This window comes from Lissotriton helveticus, chromosome 9, assembly GCF_964261635.1.
Source record: "Lissotriton helveticus chromosome 9, aLisHel1.1, whole genome shotgun sequence".
NCBI lineage: Eukaryota > Metazoa > Chordata > Amphibia > Caudata > Salamandridae > Lissotriton > Lissotriton helveticus.
Genome location: NC_136070.1, coordinates 577,959,415 through 577,973,208, shown reverse-complemented (window position 1 = coordinate 577,973,208; position 13,794 = coordinate 577,959,415). Strand labels below are relative to the sequence as shown.

The window sequence follows — 13,794 nt, the reverse complement described above, 5'->3', positions numbered from 1 at the left end:
TAGGGCCCTGAAGGGGAACAACCCTAACCCTAGATATTGGTTCGCAGAACGGGGAGGATGGGTGGGTCGGTAAGGAATCTAATACTAACTAATGTCTCTTACAGATATATCGTTACACAAGTAGTAACTTGTGCATCTGAAAGAGACACGTTAGTATTAGATTCCTTACCTTAGAATAGATTCCCCAGCAATACCAACCTCGGTGGTGGGTCTGCGAACCAATAATCACACCAGAAAGTCCTGGAGGACGGAACGGCCAAAGAAGCCATCCCTCCGGACTTGCTGTCCAGGAAGTAGTGTCTTGCAAACGTGTGCAGCGATGCCCACGTAGCTGCCTGACAGATGTCTTGTAAGGGCACACCCCTGCCTAAGGCAGTGGTAGTCGCTGTGGCTCGGGTAGAATGAGCCCGCAATCCAGCCGGGGGCTCCTTCCTAGCCAAAGAGTAGCATAACTGGATACACAAGATGATCCACCGGGAGATGGTCCTCTTGTGCACCGCTTTCCCCTTCTTAGCGCCCACGTAACCAACAAAGAGTTGGTCATCCACCCGGAACTGGCGTGTGCGATCCAAATAAAATGAGAGCGCACGTTTTGGGTCCAGACGGTGGAGCCGCTCTTCCTCTTTAGAGGGATGCGGTGGCGGAAAGAAGGTTGGCAAGGTGATAGACTGCCCGATGTGGAAGGCCGTGACAACCTTGGGCAGGAAAGAAGGTTTGGTACGAAGCACCACCTTGTCCGGATGGACAGAGAGGAAAGGTGGAGTACAAGAAAGAGCCTGGAGCTCACTCACTCTCCTGGCAGAGGTGATGGCAACCAGGAAAGCCGTCTTCAAAGTCAGAAGGCGAAGAGGACAGTTGTGAAGTGGCTCAAAGGGAGCGCACATCAGAAATGTAAGAACCAGGTTCAAGTCCCACTGGGGCATCACAAACGGAACAGGAGGAAACGTGTGTGTGATGCCTTTAAGAAATCTGTTTACAATAGGGGACTTGAACAAAGAAGGCTGATCAGGTAGCCTGAGAAAGGCTGAAAGGGCAGAAAGGTAGCCCTTGATAGTGCCCAGAGCAGAGCCCTGCTGGGCAAGAGAAAGAAGAAAGAGAAGAACCTCAGAAAGAGGGGCAGCAAGAGGATCCACAGCCTTTGCTGTGCACCATGCCACAAATCTGTTCCACCTGCAGGCGTATACCGACTTTGTGGAGGGACGCCTGGCTGCCAGAATGATGTTACAAACTTCAGGAGGCAAGTCAAATGGCCTCAACTGTCGCCGCTCAATCTCCAAGCATGGAGGTGGAGACTGGACAGGTTCGGGTGGAAGACCGTCCCCTGCTGCTGTGACAGAAGGTCCTCCTGAAGAGGCAGACGAACCGGGGGATCGACTGACATACTGAGTAGCTCGGGATACCAGTACCTTCGAGCCCAGTCCGGAGCCACAAGGATGACTTGGGCCCGGTCGCGCCTGATCTTCTTCAGCACTCTGGGCAGAAGTGGTATAGGCGGAAAGGCGTACAACAGACCGCAACTCCACTCGCGACGAAAAGCGTCTCCGAGCGAGTGCCGCCTTGGAAATTCCAACGCGCAGAACTGATGACATTGCGCGTTCTCTTCGGTGGCGAATAGATCTAACCAAGGCTCTCCCCATCGCTGAAAGAGGCCTTGCGCCACGTCCGAGTTCAGACGCCATTCGTGATCCATCATGCACCGACGGCTGAGCTCGTCCTCCCTGCCGTTCAGAGAACCCGCCAGGTGTTGAGCCACCAGGGTCACGCCCTGGCGTTCCAGCCACTGCCAGAGGCGCAGAGTCTCCTGGCAAAGGGTCCACGACCCCACCCCGCCCTGTTTGTTGCAGTACCACATGGCGGTGGTGTTGTCCGTGAACACCTGCACTACACTCCCCCGGACAGAGGGGAGGAATGCCTTCAGTGCTAGACGAATCGCCCATAACTCCAACAGGTTGATGTGGAGCCGGGCCTCCGCCGGAGACCAGAGGCCTCTGATCTCCGCCTCTCCCATGTGGCCTCCCCAGCCCTGGAGGGACGCGTCCGTCACAACTACGTGCTCCGGTTGGGGAAGGGAGAGGGATCTGCCGCTGACCCAATCGCGGTCCGTGAGCCACCACTGCAGCTCTCTCGCAGTGCCCTCCGAGATCAGGACGTGGTCGGACAGATTGCCCTGATGATGGGCCCACTGAAACTTCAGGTCCCACTGCAGAGCCCGCATCCGCCACCTGGCGTGATGCACCAGAAGGATGCAGGAGGCCTTCAGCCCCAGAAGCCGCAGCGTCAACCTGACCGAGACCCGGGATAACGGCTGAAAGATGGGAATCAGAGCCCGAATATCCCGGACCCGCTGTTCGGGCGGATAAACCCGAAACTGCGCCGAGTCCAGAACCGCTCCGATGAAGAGGAGCTTCTGAGAGGGACACAGGTGTGACTTTGGCACATTGATGGAGAACCCCAGCTGGTGCAGGAGATCTGCCGTAGTCTGGAGGTGGCTGACGACTGTCTGGGGCGAGCCCGCCTTCAACAACCAGTCGTCGAGGTAGGGGAAGACTGAAACCCCTAACCTGCGCAGATGAGCTGCGACCACCGCCATCACCTTTGTGAACACCCGTGGGGCGCTGGTAAGGCCGAAGGGGAGCACGGTAAACTGAAAGTGCTCGTGGCCAACCGTGAACCGCAGGTAGCGCCGGTGGGCCGGCAGGACGGGAATGTGGAAATAAGCGTCCTGCAAGTCCAACGCTACCATCCAGTCTCCTGGGTCCAGGGCAGCTAGGACCTGAGCCAGTGTCAGCATTTTGAACTTCTCCTTCCGGAGGAAGCCGTTGACGTTCCTTAGGTCCAAGATAGGGCGTAGGCCCCCTTTGCCCTTCTTGGGTACCAGAAAGTAGTGGGAGTAACAACCACACCCTACTTCTGGCCCAGGAACGCGCTCGATGGCCCCCTTGGCCAAGAGGGCCGTAACTTCCTCCCGCAGAAGTCGCAAATGATCCCCCGACACACGGTGGTTCTGCGGTGGCATGGCTAGAGGAGTCGCCTCGAAGGGGAGGGAGTAGCCCCTTCGGACGATCTGCAGCACCCACCTGTCCGACGTGACGGTGCGCCAGTGGAGGTGGTGATGGCGAACCCTGCCCCCCACTGGCGTCACATGGGCCTGAAAGCACGGACTAGGAGGGTTTTGAGGCGGATGCTGCGGGGGAAGGTGTGGACTGACCTCGCCGCTGTCCCCAACCGCCCGGACGGCGGTTCCCACGGCCGCCACCGCGTTGGGTATTGCCCTGCGGAGCGTGGCTGGCGGCGCGTGTGGGCGCACCGCTTCCGTGGCCACGAAAGGAGTGAAAGGCAGCGATTGCTGGCGCTGGCCCGAGAGGCCCAAGGACTTGGCCGTAGCCCTGGAGTCTTTAAAGCGCTCAAGCGCATGGTCTGCCTTGTCGCCAAAGAGGCGACGGCCATCGAACGGCATGTCCATGAGTGTGTTCTGGACATCTGCCGAGAAGTTGGCGGACCTCAGCCAGGCGTGGCGTCTGACCGCCACCGTCGTTGCCATCGCTCTACCTAGCGAGTCGGTGGTATCCAGCCCACACCTGATAGAATACTTGGCTGCATCCCGGCCCTCCACAAGGGCTTGGCCGAGTTTGGCCCGTACCTCCAACGGACACTCTGGCAGCACTTCCGCGACCTTATCCCACACAGAGTGGGTGTAACGTCCCAAGAGGCAGGCGGTGTTGGAAGACCGCAGGCCTAGACTAAGGGATGAGAAGATACCTCTTGGATTCCCTGTCCGGCGGGGCCGACGGGAATGCGGTCTGGGAATTGGAGGCCTGGATGACCAGGCTCTCGGGGTAGGGTGGGAGGACAGGAAACATGGGTCGCCCGGGGCTGGGCGGTGGCGTCTGGCCACGTTCCTATCCACGGGCGAACCCGTAGTGGGCTTGGACCAAGTGCCCAGAAGAACGTCGGTCAAGGCCTCATTAAAGGGCAGCAGAGGCTCGGCCGAGATTGACTGCTGTTTAAGGACCTCAGTGAGGAGGTTAGTCCTCACGGCCGCGACGGGGAGCTCAAGGCCCAAGGCCTTGGCAGCCCTCATCAGCACCACACTATATGTTGCCCCCTCCTCCGAAGCCACGGTAGGAGGGGAGACAAAACCAGTGTCTGGAGAGGTGTCCAGGCCACTGGCCTCCCGCAGGTCTCCTGTCCAGTCCTCATGAGACTGACACTCTCTGGTCAGAGGATCTTCAGACCCCTCCCAGTCCTCTTCATCACCCATCTCCTGAAATTCAGGGTTCTCAACCAATGGGGCCTGTTCATAAAAGTGAAATTCACCAAACGACGTCTGGAGTGGCGCCCATCGGGGCCGTCCCGACGGCTGAACAGGAACGAAGGTAGCACCGGGGCCGGCGCCGCCCGAGGATGGCGCCGGAGGCGACACCTGAGGGTCCGACGCCGGGGAGGTCGTCAGATCCACCGACGACGAACCAGATTCCGAAGGAGGACCAGCGGCGTCCTGCGGCGCCGGGCCCGAAGGCGCCGGCGGCGTCGGAACAACTGGACCCCTCGGCGCCGGGCCCGAAGGCGCCAGCGGCGTCGGGATAATGGGGGCCTGCGGCGCCGGGCCCGAAGCACCCGACGGCGTCGGGGCCGAAGCACCCGACGGCGTCGGGGCCGGAGCCGCCGACCCGCTAGGGCCCCCAGACGGGTCCGCTGGGCCCGGAGGCGCCGCGGAGCCCGTCGGAGGAGAGAGTTTCCTCATGGCCATGAGGAAGCGCTTGATCTCCTCCTGCGACCCGTTCAGCCCAGGGACCGGAGGGTGTGGAGCTGCACGCGGCGCCCGCGACTCCGACGGAGCCGCGTGGGAGGTGTCAACCGAACCCCCGGCCGCATCGCGCGAGCGTCGGGGGGAGTCCGAGGAGCGATGACGCCGCTTGGACTTCTTGTGCCTCTTACCTGACGATGACTTCGACCCGGAGGAGTGCGGCCTACTCTCGGAGCTGTGGTGGCTCCGAGCCCGCGACCTGTCCCTCGACCTCCCATGGGATCGGGACCTCTCACGGCGCGGGACCGACTGCCGGAGTTCGAGGCGCCTACGGGACCGCTTCTGCCTGGCTTTCGAGGAGAGGGCCCGGCAGTCGGAGCAGGCCTTGTCGTCGTGGTCGACGCCCAAACATGATAAACACACGCGGTGAGGATCCGTGACCGACATCAGACGGTCGCAATCGTCACAGTGCTTGAAGCCGGGCATCCCTACGGCACCGTTCGGAGTCGAGAGACTTCGAAAAGCAATCAAAAATGATCAAAAAAGTTAGTCAAAAATTGACTAGGGTTACTGCTTTTTCCAGATCTGCGCTTGCTGGCGCGGAAAAAAGAAGAACTGACGTCAGCACGCGGAGGCGGCGTCTAAGTACTCCGACGATGTCATCACGGCGCCCACGACGCCGACAATGGACGCGGAGCCGCAGACGACGCCTACCGACGCGCAAGGGTACTGCTACGCAAAAATTTCCAGATCCAGTCTGACGCCTGGGGATATTCTAAGGTAAGGAATCTAATACTAACGTGTCTCTTTCAGATGTAATAAAATAGTCAGATGGCACAGATCCCCTGATGTATATAGGATCCTTAGAGGAGTGCTTATACTTCTTTTCTGTTCTTGGTGTGATAGCCTTGCATGTAGCAGGCTCTTTGAATGCCTCTTTCCCCTGGTCTAGTACACTTGGCAGCTTTGGGAGGAATTGATTTCTGCATTGTGTAGGCATCAGTGTCTCTAATAAAAAACATAACTGTGGTTTTTCTTCCTCCAGTTGAACCCCATAAGTTTCAGCAGCTTTTTTTAATCACCTGATTATACATGCCAATGTCATCTGAGGGTGATGGCCCCGAAGGATATGTTTCCACAGCCTCCTCAGGTGATTTGGCGTCGAGATCTTGCCATTGGAGGTCTTGATTCTCCGAGATCGCTGATTCAGCATATGTCTGTTCATCTTCCACGACGTCTTCTCCGAAGAAGAATGATTCTTCCTCTTCCTCTTTGATTGGCTCAGGGGTTTTTTATGTTGCAAAATATTAGCCATTTCGGCTTCGAGCCGTTTCCCTTTTTTAGGTTTCGCCTGTCGAAAGCTGCGCAAGCAGCCTTTCGCGCAGGCGAAATCTAATGACTTACACTGTGTGGCTTTGTTCCGCCCTCTCTTTCCATTGGCTAGCTCCATAAATGGAGGCTAGCCATTGGAAGAGAGATCTGCTCGTCATTCTGCGAGCAGATTCGTGGGCATTCCGGCGATTTTTAGGCTTTTCGCTACGTCATGCGGCTGTGGGCGTGTTTATTTTTTTTTTGGGGGGAGGTTTTTTTTTTGGTCATTCCGCCGCCCGCCGCCGGAAAAAGTCGTCCTTGGTGAGTGCTTGCTGTCCTGTCTTCCCCCGACCCTCTCCCGCTGTCCGTGTGCCCGTTACCGCCCCCCCTCCCGCTGTCCATGTGTGCCCGTTCCCGTCCCCCCCTCCCGCTGTCCGTGTGCCCGTTCCCACCCCGCCCTCCCGCTGTCCGTGTCTCCGACATTGTAAATGCTTGTTTTAGTTGTTGTTCAAAGGCCTGAAACGGCGGACGGGGGCAGAGGACTGTGAAGAGAGACGAGCTCGGGTTCATGTGTGTGCATGTGGTAACGGGTGCTGTCACGTGCCAGCATAGTAAAGAAATCTGCGTTTCGTTCCTCAGTCACCCTCGCCGAAGTGAAAACCCTAATTTCCGGCTTCTATTCTTCGTTCCCGCTGCACTCTTTGCGGTTTGTGTTTGGTTTTTCTTTTGTTCATAGGCCTGTAACGGCGGACGGGGGCAGCGGATCTCGGGGGACTGTGAAGAGAGACGAGCTCGGGTTCATGTGTGTGCATGTGGTAATGGGTGCTGTCACGCGCCAACATAGTAAACAGAGCTGCGTTTCGTTAGAAGGGAAAATGTGCGTGAAGAGTATTGTTTGCAATAGGACTATTTCCATCTACGGCTCGTCTGTCCTTGTGTTTAACTTAACTCTATCATACCTTTTGTCTGGCTGGAGAGCCCCGCCTCGCGAGTACTAGCCCCAGTTTCTCCCGCATTGCGTCCCCCTCATTCGTGGTTTTCTGTCGTCCTCTGCACATGAAGGGGCCATATGGGGATTGCCACGGCATTAAAGACACGGTGTGCTGTGGTCTTTCAGCGATTGTCGCCACACCAAAGCTGTGGATATACTCTACACCAGGGCTTTATGTGGGCCGGGTCCTGCCGGGGCTCAGCACGGCAGTTTTTAAAGAGCAGGTGCCGAGACGGGTCCCTATCGGGCTCTTAATTTTTGCTCTCACCCTTAGGGTGAAAATAATATTAACTCTGCAGCAGTGCCACCCTTCATTGCCTTTGAGGTCACTTCAAAGAGACTCGTTTTAGTTCTTTCACTGCCTCATCATTTCAAAAGGGAAGCGTTCTCAGTACTGTTTACAACGAAGCCATAGTTGATGCTTGTTTTATAAAACTAACAATCAGTGGCAACGCCAATAGTCCTGGTTTGTTATGTGTAATGTTACTTGTTGTATCACTGCCTCTTAATTTGGACAGGAACGGTAGAGAGACTCAAGGGTTTCTTTGATCATCTTAACGATAATACATACAATTTGAAATACCATTATACTGACTATGGTTTGAGGGTGTATTCCTCTTTCGTTGCTCTCCTTTTGGGATGAACTTGTAGAGCATCTACAGTGTTTTTTGTGATTATAAATTACAAGAACTGTTTCTTATATTATATATGATTTTTGGGTTGCAGCCCTGAAGAAGTCATTTGTCGTACTGACTTGACGAAACACGTGTTGGCTGCGTATTATTATTTGTGGATCTGTATTGTGAATTCGATTGAAGAATTGGACATTAAATGGAATAATGAAAACTATAATGAAAACTACACAAAGACTTTGATTATTCGGATGAGTGCTCGGAGGACCACCTTATCATTTTGGACCATTTGGTTTATCTTTGGGGGTTGTGGTAACCAACTCCTCGTCTCTTCCTGAGCACCGTGTATACTTATATCTGATTACGTACCTTGACTTTGCTGTGCGCTCCAATTAACTGTTACCAACCTATTGTGTTTAAGCCCCGCCTTTAATTCCATAGGCCACGCCCCTTTGAGATACTCCCCAGTTTTTCATCACACTTAAATCCCTGCTCTACATCTTGAATTCCGCAGGCCTCGTGCGGTAATCTAGTAAGAGGCCTTTATGCAAGGAAGGAAATGTCTGACTGGTGAAATACGCAAAAGGGTAGAGTTAGGTGAGAACCTCTGGGACCCGTGCCTCAGCCTCTTCACCTGCTGCACAACCTAAAGCAACGCACCATATCGGAGTATGCACCACCTGAACCGCTTGCTGCCTCTGCTAGAGGAAAGAGTGGCCGCTAGTACGACTTTGCATCTCAATCTATGCTCCATTACCACACAAGCAATCCCCCTCCTTATTGGCATTTTTAAAATCTTTCTATCTTCTAGTGGACAAAACAACAAGGTGCCGTGAGTATCATGTTTTTGGTCTGGTCAAAGACACATCTCTTTGTTTTACAGACCTATTGTTACAAATTCACAAAATGTATATAGAACGCACTTTAGCTCTGCCTCAGAGTAGTAATTCTCGCTTGGTTATTTTTGTGTGAACCACGTATTAGCCTTCATTGACAGAGGCGTTGCTTGATTAGTAAGATTAGGGGGAGTGGGTGAGCTTCAGATTTCCCCATAATCACGCTGGCATATAATGTTAAAATATATTACATGATGGCAGGACTCAAAGAGGGGCATTAGGGGCAGTGGAAAGAGAGATGGATGCGGGTCGGTAGGGGGACTAAGTAAGGGGAAATAATATTTTGTAAAATAACCAAATCATTTTAGGGCTTTCAAAACTGAGATGAGAATTTGTGTTTTTGTCTGTGTATGCATGCAAAAATCCCAAGTGAAATCTGACAGACACCTCACCATAGCCGACTGAAAGCACCTGTACCCAACTGCTAGGGAGTGCTAGGGAGTGCAGAGTGACTGCAGAGTGATGGGGAGTGCAGAGTGACTGCAGAGTGCTAGGGAGTGCAGAGTGACTAGGGAGTGCTAGGGAGTGCAGAGTGACTAGGGAGTGCTAGGGAGTGCAGAGTGACTAGGGAGTGCTAGGGAGTGCAGAGTGACTAGGGAGTACTAGGGAGTGCAGAGTGACTAGGGACTGCTAGGGAGTGCAAGGGAGTGCAGAGTGCAAGGGAGTGCAGAGTGCTAGGGAGTGCGAGGGAGTACGAGGGAGTGCATAGTAACTAGGGAGTGCAGAGTGACTAGGGAGTGCTAGGGAGTGCAGAGTGCTAGGGAGTGCAGAGTGCTAGGGAGTGCAGAGTGACTAGGGAGGGCTAGGGAGTGCAGAGTGACTAGGGAGGGCTAGGGAGTACAGAGTGACTAGGGAGTGCAGAGTGACTAGGGAGTGCTATGGAGTGCTAGGGACTGCAGAGTGACTGCAGAGATTAAGCTAATGGCAATGTAAATGACAATGCCATTTATTTATCTGTTTTCAAAACCAACACATAAATACAAATGTTGTCATTTACAATGCCAATAGCTCTAACTTTTCCAAAGGCGAAACCATTGCATTATAAATGCTTGTTTCTCTATCTCGGCCGTGTGTGTTTCAGTGTTGAGATTTTTGGCTTTTCGTTTTTCACCTGTTGACACCGAACCGGTCGTCGACGCTTGTTTGGGCCTCTCTTTTTTCGACGCTCGGACGTCCTTTTCCAGACATTCTTTTGACGTCTTTGTCTTTTTGAGGATCTTTGCAGTTCCGGAGTCCTTATTCAAGGATCCTGCGATGTGTTTTTGTTTTTGTGAATGCTTCGACGCCGAGGCTCCCTTTGTTGGTCTAGAGTCTGATTTTCAAGACTCTTCTAGTTTTTTCGAGGTTGACGAGTGTCTTACCTCCTTCGAAGACTTCTTCTCGACCCCCACGACCAAAACATCTCTGTCCTCGTCGCCCTCTGGCCATTCGGCGACGTTATCTTCCTCCTCACTAGAGAGACCCAGGTCTCGCAGCGAAGGCGGTGGTCCTTGGCCTTCCATGTTGTAGTTGGCTCGTCACTGCCTTTCTCTCACCCTCAACGTCTTCGGAGTGAAGACGGAGCAGGCGTTACAGTCGTCACTCTGATGATCCAGCAGCAGGCACAGGTTGCAGACCGGGTGCTGATCCTTCTGTGCATACTTGTGGTGACAGTTCTTGCAAAACTTGAACAGTGTCTTGTCCATTACCGCAAACAGAGAGCCCTATGCACGCGCATTCTCCGCTCGTCGTCGAAGATCTTGCTTTTCGACCCTTCGTTAAACTCTCATCGTTTTCTTGGGATGAAAGTCGAAAAAACTTCATACCGGTGTTTCTCTTATTTTTCCATTATTTTAGTTGATTCTTCTCTTCAATCTTGGGAGATCCTTCCGTATCGATCCAGACCCAATGGTGGAAAAAAAGAATCTGAAGATGGTGACCAAAGGTGGGAGGTTCTGAAAGAAGCACGTCGACGTCACAGAAGGACACCAAATGGTCGACGCCACCAACAAAAAAAAGAAAAGAAAAGAAAAAGAAAAAAAAGGAAGAAATACTACAATTACGGACCCAACCACTAGATTGCAGAATAATGCACAGCATGAGAATCTAGAAAAGATTCACACTGCAAAACACTGACAACTGAACTCCGTGTGCTATTACATCCTGCTTGGGGTCATATATTTTTCAAGTAAGAGTTCTCTGGCCCCCAGCTCAACTGCTGTGTAAGACTGAATTAGTGTGCGAGGGTAGTGAGGGATACTGTTAAGCGTGCACACAACTGTTTTGTCTGCTTGCTGTGCTAGTTCACCTAGGTCTATATAAGTAGTAATATCCAAAAGTAACTGACAGTACGAGTAGTCTGCCGGCTTCAGCTCCATAACCCTGCTGACATCTACAAAAGTGTCTGACTACTGCCTTTACAGAATATAGCTGTAACCTTACCCATCGTTTGGAGCAGGTACTGCGATAAACACCCGGTTAAATGCCCTCTTGAAGTATCGAAATTTCCCTTCAACTATACAAACAAAACACAAAAAAACATAAAATTAAGAAGAGAAACAACAGAGTTTGGTTCACAAGATTGCAGAGAACTTGAAATGCTTACCCTCCTGGAAGATGCCATGAACAGCGAAGCACAAGAGAGTGTTCTGAGGGAAAAAAGCACAATGTTGGATACACTAGAAACAGAAGAGAGGTGAAAAACATGGAGACAAAGGGGGAGAAGAACAATGGAAACAGAACAGGGGATGACAAGGATAACAGCGGGAGGGGGCAAAGTAGAAGAAAAGCTCACGGAGGGCAGAGGGCACATGGAGAGAGAGAAGAGCTAACAGAGGAGATGATAAATTAGACCTATTGAGAGGAAAGAAAAAAGGAAGAAGGACACAAAGCAAAGGGGCATGAATGGCACTGGAGACCAAAGGTGCTAGATAATGGACAGATTAAGGGGCGAAGTCAAGGAAAAGCAAGAATTGAGGGCATGTGATGATTGAAGCTCACCCCTGAAAAACACACAAAGGTTGTGGTTAACAGAGGGTTTTTCAATGAGACTCACTGTCTGAGCGGTGATGTCGATCACAAAGGAATTGATGTCATGGAGAGTCTTCGGCAGCGCATTCAGGAGGGCCACGACATTGAGCCTAGCATGCTTCAGTAGTTTGAATCTCAGAACTGCAAGAGATGAGACTGTAAATACTCAATGGACACTGGTATGTTTCAAAGTAAGCATCACTTGATTAAAGTATTTCCTGACTTCAGAGGAAGATTCCTGGAACACACTGAGTAGCAAGTGCTTAAGGAAACCTTGGTTGATCATGAGTGACTGAACTTCTAGCCATCTATTTGGATATCAGAAGGTACAGAACACATGTCCCAATTGGTAATCTATGATTCTCATTTAGAGCATGAGAAAGGTAGTACAAAAAGAATATAACCAGAAAAGGGGGAGGAGAAATATGACCAGTACATCAAAGAAAGATTTCGACAAAGACGCTACAGACACACTCCGACTCAAAATTAACACGTTACTTACCTTCAGTAACGGTGTACCTATAAGACACATTGTAGGAAGCTGGCTCTGTATATACTATAACATAGTGATGTATAGTGTGCACAGTCCAGTGGAACCCCAGAGGTAGGCAGAGGTAAAGTTATATAGCACCTCACTCTCTATTTGTGGTAGTGTGGTCGAGCAGTAAGGCAGTATCAGAGGACAGTGTTAAGCATTTGTTGTACCAGGGATGTGGAACTCCTATAGCCCGACGCCCAGGACATATTGTTTGGGGTCAAGGGCAACACGTTTAAATGTGCATTTTTTCCTTGGGACAAGTAGGACCAACCCCCTACAGCACAAATCCTTTGGCTGCCAGTTTACAGTACCACATTATGGATCAAAGAAGGGTATTTATCTGCAGTTAAGGTAATATTTGTATCCATGTGTAAATGCTGTTCAGACTTGCTTTTATGGTTCATTAATGGAAAGCCTTTATTATTAGGGTGAGCGCTGTAAATAAATGTTGTTAGCTCCAACAGCACTACTGACAGTGGTTCCGATATAAAAATGTGTACACACATTTTCAAAGTTTAGCAATTTGAGTCTATGTATAAGGCTCCCAGAATGCTCTCTGATAAGATGCAAATATTAGCAGAAGCTTAAAAGCAAGATTCATGATTCTTTGCTTTCAAAATAAAATGTTCACAAAAAAATGCAAGTAGGAAAAAAACAGTTCGCAAACGTACTGTAAAAGTTTAGGCATCTTTTTTTGCAGCATCATTTAGTAACCTGTGTTGCTGCATGCCAGTATTTCCCAAAAATATTCAAAATGGAAAATAAGTGTAACTAGTTTCAATAAGATTATAGGAAACATAACAAACAAGCATTGGCAAATCCATATGTCTGAAAGTGGTAGTCAGACTTAAAGTTATGTCAGTGCATGACTTGTTTTGGCATGGTTTTTGTAAAGCCTTATTGGCGTGGGAGCTGCTGGGCCCTCACCATTATAACAAACATTAGTAAAAGCAAAAATTGTTTTTGGTCTCAAAATTCACACATTGCCACAGTATTTCCGGGCACTGAACAGAACTACTTTATGTGCCAATATGCTCCTTGTGAAAGAGCAGAATGCTGTCACTCACAGTGAAGCCAGCCAATAGTCCGAGAGAGAGAGAGAGAGAGACAACATTTTAATAAACACAAAAGGTCATAGTTAAAGCCAGACCTAATTAAGGACCCAATTATTAAATAAAGTCTCAAAAGTGCGCCCATGGTATATGTCCTTGCGTTAAGTGCAGATAATATGGTTTTCATGAATTCACAATAATTTATAGGTGTAGGCCATCAAATGGTACTCCTCGAAACTATTTGTCAACTGCGTGTTTGCACGTTCACTTTGTCTTCAACCACTTTTTTCCCAACCCTGGAACAGGTTTTACGACTGTCATTGTCCGGGGTAAATTATCAACCTTTCTCATTGTAGGAAAATATTAGAGACGAGTTGGTGAAAACCCTTAAACAAGCAAGTTAGTAGGTTTGCACAGACTCAAAATGGCATTCCAACCCTGGAACTATTCCGCCCCAATTTGTAGATCTGCAGAAACGCGGCAACATAAGATAATTGCTGGTACTCAAATCCTACTATGTGAGCCCTGGCTTAATCAGTGAGGTTATATCAGTGCTCTTTTATAATGAGATTGCTGCCGCCACATTACATGGCACAAAAGGGACAAGTGGATTTTATT

General features: G+C 50.8%; 1 protein-coding gene across 1 annotated transcript in view; it reads right to left on the bottom strand.

Annotated features, from left to right (window-relative positions):
• LOC144781602 (nuclear RNA export factor 1-like) overlaps window positions 1-13,794 on the bottom strand; it is a 954,052-nt gene that overhangs the window by 129,154 nt on the left and 811,104 nt on the right. The window contains exons 16-18 of the mRNA XM_078660537.1: window positions 11,612-11,727; window positions 11,162-11,204; window positions 10,999-11,071 (exon numbers count right to left, since the gene is read on the bottom strand). Of these exons, the coding sequence (XP_078516663.1) occupies window positions 10,999-11,071; window positions 11,162-11,204; window positions 11,612-11,727 (232 nt within the window). The remainder of the gene's footprint in view (window positions 1-10,998; window positions 11,072-11,161; window positions 11,205-11,611; window positions 11,728-13,794) is intronic.